This window comes from Salmo salar, chromosome ssa05 (genome assembly GCF_905237065.1).
Source record: "Salmo salar chromosome ssa05, Ssal_v3.1, whole genome shotgun sequence".
Classification (NCBI taxonomy): domain Eukaryota; kingdom Metazoa; phylum Chordata; class Actinopteri; order Salmoniformes; family Salmonidae; genus Salmo; species Salmo salar.
Window position 1 is genome coordinate 90,363,551 of NC_059446.1, and position 10,285 is coordinate 90,373,835.

At 35.7% G+C, this 10,285-nt stretch overlaps 1 protein-coding gene across 1 annotated transcript in view; it reads right to left on the reverse strand.

The window, feature by feature from the left end:
- The window catches only part of slc6a3 (solute carrier family 6 member 3), a 47,392-nt gene that overhangs the window by 35,906 nt on the left and 1,201 nt on the right, over positions 1-10,285 (reverse strand). The window contains exon 2 of the mRNA XM_045719328.1: positions 9,926-10,066. Coding sequence (XP_045575284.1) covers positions 9,926-10,048 — 123 coding nt within the window. The 5' untranslated portion in view covers positions 10,049-10,066. The remainder of the gene's footprint in view (positions 1-9,925; positions 10,067-10,285) is intronic.

The window sequence follows — 10,285 nt, forward strand, 5'->3', positions numbered from 1 at the left end:
GCTATGTCTATCTACAACCACTCCACCTAATATATCAGAATATATGTCATGTAGCTATGTCACTGTCATCTACAACCACTCCACCTAATATATCAGAATATATGTCATGTAGCTATGTCACTGTTATCTACAACCACTCCACCTAATATATCAGAATATATGTCATGTAGCTATGTCATATCTACAACCACTCCACCTAATATATCAGAATATATGTCATGTAGCTATGTCATCTACAACCACTCCACCTAATATATCAGAATATATGTCATGTAGCTATGTCACTGTCATCTACAACCACTCCACCTAATATATCAGAATATATGTCATGTAGCTATGTCATCTACAACCACTCCACCTAATATATCAGAATATATGTCATGTAGCTATGTCATCTACAACCACTCCACCTAATATATCAGAATATATGTCATGTAGCTATGTCACTGTTATCTACAACCACTCCACCTAATATATCAGAATATATGTCAAGTAGCTATGTCACTGTCATCTACAACCACTCCACCTAATATATCAGAATATATGTCATGTAGCTATGTCATCTACAACCACTCCACCTAATATATCAGAATATATGTCATGTAGCTATGTCATCTACAACCACTCCACCTAATATATCAGAATATATGTCATGTAGCTATGTCATCTACAACCACTCCACCTAATATATCAGAATATATGTCATGTAGCTATGTCTTATCTACAACCACTCCACCTAATATATCAGAATATATGTCATGTAGCTATGTCACTGTCATCTACAACCACTCCACCTAATATATCAGAATATATGTCATGTAGCTATGTCACTGTTATCTACAACCACTCCACCTAATATATCAGAATATATGTCATGTAGCTATGTCCTATCTACAACCACTCCACCTAATATATCAGAATATATGTCATGTAGCTATGTCTGTATCTACAACCACTCCACCTAATATATCAGAATATATGTCAAGTAGCTATGTCATCTACAACCACTCCACCTAATATATCAGAATATATGTCATGTAGCTATGTCACTGTCATCTACAACCACTCCACCTAATATATCAGAATATATGTCATGTAGCTATGTCACTGATCTACAACCACTCCACCTAATATATCAGAATATATGTCATGTAGCTATGTCATCTACAACCACTCCACCTAATATATCAGAATATATGTCATGTAGCTATGTCACGTTATCTACAACCACTCCACCTAATATATCAGAATATATGTCATGTAGCTATGTCACTGTCATCTACAACCACTCCACCTAATATATCAGAATATATGTCATGTAGCTATGTCATTTATCTACAACCACTCCACCTAATATATCAGAATATATGTCATGTAGCTATGTCATCTACAACCACTCCACCTAATATATCAGAATATATGTCAAGTAGCTATGTCACTGTCATCTACAACCACTCCACCTAATATATCAGAATATATGTCATGTAGCTATGTCATCTACAACCACTCCACCTAATATATCAGAATATATGTCATGTAGCTATGTCACTGTTATCTACAACCACTCCACCTAATATATCAGAATATATGTCATGTAGCTATGTCATCTACAACCACTCCACCTAATATATCAGAATATATGTCAAGTAGCTATGTCACTGTCATCTACAACCACTCCACCTAATATATCAGAATATATGTCATGTAGCTATGTCATCTACAACCACTCCACCTAATATATCAGAATATATGTCATGTAGCTATGTCATCTACAACCACTCCACCTAATATATCAGAATATATGTCATGTAGCTATGTCACTGTTATCTACAACCACTCCACCTAATATATCAGAATATATGTCATGTAGCTATGTCATCTACAACCACTCCACCTAATATATCAGAATATATGTCATGTAGCTATGTCACTGTTATCTACAACCACTCCACCTAATATATCAGAATATATGTCATGTAGCTATGTCACTGTTATCTACAACCACTCCACCTAATATATCAGAATATATGTCATGTAGCTATGTCATCTACAACCACTCCACCTAATATATCAGAATATATGTCATGTAGCTATGTCACTGTTATCAACAACCACTCCACCTAATATATCAGAATATATGTCATGTAGCTATGTCATCTACAACCACTCCACCTAATATATCAGAATATATGACATGTAGCTATGTCATCTACAACCACTCCACCTAATATATCAGAATATATGTCATGTAGCTATGTCATCTACAACCACTCCATCTAATATATCAGAATATATGTCATGTAGCTATGTCACTGTCATCTACAACCACTCCACCTAATATATCAGAATATATGTCATGTAGCTATGTCACTGTTATCTACAACCACTCCACCTAATATATCAGAATATATGTCATGTAGCTATGTCATCTACAACCACTCCACCTAATATATCAGAATATATGTCATGTAGCTATGTCACTGTTATCTACAACCACTCCACCTAATATATCAGAATATATGTCATGTAGCTATGTCACTGTTATCTACAACCACTCCACCTAATATATCAGAATATATGTCATGTAGCTATGTCTTATCTACAACCACTCCACCTAATATATCAGAATATATGTCATGTAGCTATGTCTTATCTACAACCACTCCACCTAATATATCAGAATATATGTCATGTAGCTATGTCGATCTACAACCACTCCACCTAATATATCAGAATATATGTCATGTAGCTATGTCACTGTATCTACAACCACTCCACCTAATATATCAGAATATATGTCATGTAGCTATGTCATCTACAACCACTCCACCTAATATATCAGAATATATGTCATGTAGCTATGTCATCTACAACCACACCACCTAATATATCAGAATATATGTCATGTAGCTATGTCATCTACAACCACTCCACCTAATATATCAGAATATATGTCATGTAGCTATGTCACTGTCATCTACAACCACTCCACCTAATATATCAGAATATATGTCATGTAGCTATGTCACTGTATCTACAACCACTCCACCTAATATATCAGAATATATGTCATGTAGCTATGTCATCTACAACCACTCCACCTAATATATCAGAATATATGTCATGTAGCTATGTCACTGTCATCTACAACCACTCCACCTAATATATCAGAATATATGTCATGTAGCTATGTCACTGTTATCTACAACCACTCCACCTAATATATCAGAATATATGTCATGTAGCTATGTCATCTACAACCACTCCACCTAATATATCAGAATATATGTCATGTAGCTATGTCACTGTCATCTACAACCACTCCACCTAATATATCAGAATATATGTCATGTAGCTATGTCACTTATCTACAACCACTCCACCTAATATATCAGAATATATGTCATGTAGCTATGTCATCTACAACCACTCCACCTAATATATCAGAATATATGTCATGTAGCTATGTCACTGTTATCTACAACCACTCCACCTAATATATCAGAATATATGTCATGTCACTGTCATCTACAACCACTCCATCTAATATATCAGAATATATGTCATGTAGCTATGTCACTGTTATCTACAACCACTCCACCTAATATATCAGAATATATGTCATGTAGCTATGTCACTGTTATCTACAACCACTCCACCTAATATATCAGAATATATGTCATGTAGCTATGTCGTATCTACAACCACTCCACCTAATATATCAGAATATATGTCATGTAGCTATGTCATCTACAACCACTCCACCTAATATATCAGAATATATGTCATGTAGCTATGTCACTGTCATCTACAACCACTCCACCTAATATATCAGAATATATGTCATGTAGCTATGTCAGTATCTACAACCACTCCACCTAATATATCAGAATATATGTCATGTAGCTATGTCTGTTATCTACAACCACTCCACCTAATATATCAGAATATATGTCATGTAGCTATGTCACTGTTATCTACAACCACTCCACCTAATATATCAGAATATATGTCATGTAGCTATGTCACTGTTATCTACAACCACTCCACCTAATATATCAGAATATATGTCATGTAGCTATGTCGATCTACAACCACTCCACCTAATATATCAGAATATATGTCATGTAGCTATGTCACTCTTATCTACAACCACTCCACCTAATATATCAGAATATATGTCATGTAGCTATGTCATCTACAACCACTCCACCTAATATATCAGAATATATGTCATGTAGCTATGTCAGCATCTACAACCACTCCACCTAATATATCAGAATATATGTCATGTAGCTATGTCACTGTTATCTACAACCACTCCACCTAATATATCAGAATATATGTCATGTAGCTATGTCAGTTATCTACAACCACTCCACCTAATATATCAGAATATATGTAATGTAGCTATGTCAGATCTACAACCACTCCACCTAATATATCACAATATATGTCATGTAGCTATGTCATCTACAACCACTCCACCTAATATATCAGAATATATGTCATGTAGCTATGTCACTCTTATCCACAACCACTCCACCTAATATATCAGAATATATGTCATGTAGCTATGTCATCTACAACCACTCCACCTAATATATCAGAATATATGTCATGTAGCTATGTCACTGTCATCTACAACCACTCCACCTAATATATCAGAATATATGTCATGTAGCTATGTCACTGTTATCTACAACCACTCCACCTAATATATCAGAATATATGTCATGTAGCTATGTCACTGTATCTACAACCACTCCACCTAATATATCAGAATATATGTAATGTAGCTATGTCGTTATCTACAACCACTCCACCTAATATATCAGAATATATGTCATGTAGCTATGTCATCTACAACCACTCCACCTAATATATCAGAATATATGTCATGTAGCTATGTCACTGTTATCTACAACCACTCCACCTAATATATCAGAATATATGTCATGTAGCTATGTCACTGTCATCTACAACCACTCCACCTAATATATCAGAATATATGTCATGTAGCTATGTCATTATCTACAACCACTCCACCTAATATATCAGAATATATGTCATGTAGCTATGTCGTTATCTACAACCACTCCACCTAATATATCAGAATATATGTCATGTAGCTATGTCATCTACAACCACTCCACCTAATATATCAGAATATATGTCATGTAGCTATGTCACTGTTATCTACAACCACTCCACCTAATATATCAGAATATATGTCATGTAGCTATGTCTGTTATCTACAACCACTCCACCTAATATATCAGAATATATGTCATGTAGCTATGTCATCTACAACCACACCACCTAATATATCAGAATATATGTCATGTAGCTATGTCATCTACAACCACTCCACCTAATATATCAGAATATATGTCATGTAGCTATGTCACTGTTATCTACAACCACTCCACCTAATATATCAGAATATATGTCATGTAGCTATGTCACTGTTATCTACAACCACTCCACCTAATATATCAGAATATATGTCATGTAGCTATGTCATCTACAACCACTCCACCTAATATATCAGAATATATGTCATGTAGCTATGTCACTGTCATCTACAACCACTCCACCTAATATATCAGAATATATGTCATGTAGCTATGTCACTGTATCTACAACCACTCCACCTAATATATCAGAATATATGTCATGTAGCTATGTCATCTACAACCACTCCACCTAATATATCAGAATATATGTCATGTAGCTATGTCACTGTCATCTACAACCACTCCACCTAATATATCAGAATATATGTCATGTAGCTATGTCACTGTTATCTACAACCACTCCACCTAATATATCAGAATATATGTCATGTAGCTATGTCATCTACAACCACTCCACCTAATATATCAGAATATATGTCATGTAGCTATGTCACTGTTATCTACAACCACTCCACCTAATATATCAGAATATATGTCATGTCACTGTCATCTACAACCACTCCACCTAATATATCAGAATATATGTCATGTAGCTATGTCACTGTTATCTACAACCACTCTACCTAATATATCAGAATATATGTCATGTAGCTATGTCACTGTTATCTACAACCACTCCACCTAATATATCAGAATATATGTCATGTAGCTATGTCATCTACAACCACTCCACCTAATATATCAGAATATATGTCATGTAGCTATGTCATCTACAACCACTCCACCTAATATATCAGAATATATGTCATGTAGCTATGTCACTGTTATCTACAACCACTCCACCTAATATATCAGAATATATGTCATGTAGCTATGTCACTGTTATCTACAACCACTCCACCTAATATATCAGAATATATGTCATGTAGCTATGTCATCTACAACCACTCCACCTAATATATCAGAATATATGTCATGTAGCTATGTCACTGTCATCTACAACCACTCCACCTAATATATCAGAATATATGTCATGTAGCTATGTCACTGTTATCTACAACCACTCCACCTAATATATCAGAATATATGTCATGTAGCTATGTCACTGTTATCTACAACCACTCCACCTAATATATCAGAATATATGTAATGTAGCTATGTCATCTACAACCACTCCACCTAATATATCAGAATATATGTCATGTAGCTATGTCATCTACAACCACACCACCTAATATATCAGAATATATGTCATGTAGCTATGTCATCTACAACCACTCCACCTAATATATCAGAATATATGTCATGTAGCTATGTCATCTACAACCACTCCACCTAATATATCAGAATATATGTCATGTAGCTATGTCACTGTTATCTACAACCACTCCACCTAATATATCAGAATATATGTCATGTAGCTATGTCATCTACAACCACTCCACCTAATATATCAGAATATATGTCATGTAGCTATGTCATCTACAACCACTCCACCTAATATATCAGAATATATGTCATGTAGCTATGTCACTGTCATCTACAACCACTCCACCTAATATATCAGAATATATGTCATGTAGCTATGTCATCTACAACCACTCCACCTAATATGTCTGAATATATGTCATGTAGCTATGTCATCTACAACCACTCCACCTAATATATCAGAATATATGTCATGTAGCTATGTCACTGTTATCTACAACCACTCCACCTAATATATCAGAATATATGTCATGTAGCTATGTCACTGTCATCTACAACCACTCCACCTAATATATCAGAATATATGTCATGTAGCTATGTCACTGTTATCTACAACCACTCCACCTAATATATCAGAATATATGTCATGTAGCTATGTCATCTACAACCACTCCACCTAATATATCAGAATATATGTCATGTAGCTATGTCATCTACAACCACTCCACCTAATATATCAGAATATATGTCATGTAGCTATGTCACTGTTATCTACAACCACTCCACCTAATATATCAGAATATATGTAATGTAGCTATGTCACTGTTATCTACAACCACTCCACCTAATATATCAGAATATATGTCATGTAGCTATGTCACTTATCTACAACCACTCCACCTAATATATCAGAATATATGTCATGTAGCTATGTCACTATCTACAACCACTCCACCTAATATATCAGAATATATGTCATGTAGCTATGTCACTGTTATCTACAACCACTCCACCTAATATATCAGAATATATGTCATGTAGCTATGTCACTGTTATCTACAACCACTCCACCTAATATATCAGAATATATGTCATGTAGCTATGTCACTGTTATCTACAACCACTCCACCTAATATATCAGAATATATGTCATGTAGCTATGTCACTGTATCTACAACCACTCCACCTAATATATCAGAATATATGTCATGTAGCTATGTCATCTACAACCACTCCACCTAATATATCAGAATATATGTCATGTAGCTATGTCACTGTCATCTACAACCACTCCACCTAATATATCAGAATATATGTCATGTAGCTATGTCACTGTTATCTACAACCACTCCACCTAATATATCAGAATATATGTCATGTAGCTATGTCACTGTTATCTACAACCACTCCACCTAATATATCAGAATATATGTAATGTAGCTATGTCATCTACAACCACTCCACCTAATATATCAGAATATATGTCATGTAGCTATGTCACTGTTATCTACAACCACTCCACCTAATATATCAGAATATATGTCATGTAGCTATGTCACTGTTATCTACAACCACTCCACCTAATATATCAGAATATATGTCATGTAGCTATGTCACTGTCATCTACAACCACTCCACCTAATATATCAGAATATATGTCATGTAGCTATGTCACTGTTATCTACAACCACTCCACCTAATATATCAGAATATATGTCATGTAGCTATGTCATCTACAACCACTCCACCTAATATATCAGAATATATGTCATGTAGCTATGTCACTGTTATCTACAACCACTCCACCTAATATATCAGAATATATGTCATGTAGCTATGTCACTGTTATCTACAACCACTCCACCTAATATATCAGAATATACGTCATATAGCTATGTCACTGTTATCTACAACCACTCCACCTAATATATCAGAATATTTGTCATGTAGCTATGTCACTGTTATCTACAACCACTCCACCTAATATATCAGAATATATATCATGTAGCTATGTCATCTACAACCACTCCACCTAATATATCAGAATATATGTCATGTAGCTATGTCATCTACAACCATTCCACCTAATATATCAGAGTATATGTCATGTAGCTATGTCACTGTTATCTACAACCACTCCACCTAATATATCAGAATATATGTCATGTAGCTATGTCACTGTTATCTACAACCACTCCACCTAATATATCAGAATATATGTCATGTAGCTATGTCACCGTTATCTACAACCACTCCACCTAATATATCAGTATATATGTCATGTAGCTATGTCACTGTTATCTACAACTACTCCACCTAATATATCAGAATATATGTCATGTAGCTATGTCATCTACAACCACTCCACCTAATATATCAGAATATATGTCATGTAGCTATGTCACTGTCATCTACAACCACTCCACCTAATATATCAGAATATATGTCATGTAGCTATGTCATCTACAACCACTCCACCTAATATATCAGAATAGATGTCATGTAGCTATGTCACTGTTATCTACAACCACTCCACCTAATATATCAGAAAATATGTCATGTAGCTATGTCATCTACAACCACTCCACCTAATATATCAGAATATATGTCATGTAGCTATGTCACTGTTATCTACAACCACTCTACCTAATATATCAGAATATATGTCATGTAGCTATGTCATCTACAACCATTCCACCTAATATATCAGAATATATGTCATGTAGCTATGTCATCTACAACCATTCCACCTAATATATCAGAATATATGTCATGTATCTATGTCACTGTTATCTACAACCACTCCACCTAATATATCAGAATATATGTCATGTAGCTATGTCACTGTTATCTACAACCACTCTACCTAATATATCAGAATATATGTCATGTAGCTATGTCATCTACAACCACTCCACCTAATATATCAGTAGGGAATAGGGCTCCATGTTTAACCTCCTATGGCCACTATATACTGTAGGGAATAGGACTCCATGTGGAACCTCCTATGACCACTATATACTGTAGTGAATAGGGCTCCATGTGGAACCTTTTATGACCACTATATACTGTAGGGAATAGGGCTCCATGTGGAACCTCCTATGACCACTATATACTGTAGGGAATAGGGCTCCATGTGGAACCTCCTATGACCACTATATACTGTAGGGAATAGGGCTCCATGTGGAACCTCCTATGACCACTATATACTGTAGGGAATAGGGCTCCATGTGGAACCTCCTATGACCACTATATACTGTAGGGAATAGGGCTCCATGTGGGACTCTGTCTCTCACCTCCTTGGGGCCCATGGTGTTGGAGGGAGAGGGGGCGGAGGATGGCTGCTTGGCCGAGGCGGGAGCCACCACGGAACACATCTGACCCACTGGCGATCTGGCTTTCAGCACGGGCTGCTCCATGGCTGCAGAGGGATTCAGCTACAGACACAGACAGACCTTAGACACGCCTAGGAGGAACCCTAGATACATTACAGATATACAACCAGCCTCAGTCTCTATCCTACACCTTATAGGAGAGAGAGAGGGAGGTGATCAGACTCCTGAGGTCCTCTGAGTCTCATACAACGATTGCAAAGTGTTTTGAAACGTGTTGCAACAGAAAGTGAAAATACTTGTTTCTTATTGGCCCAGGACACA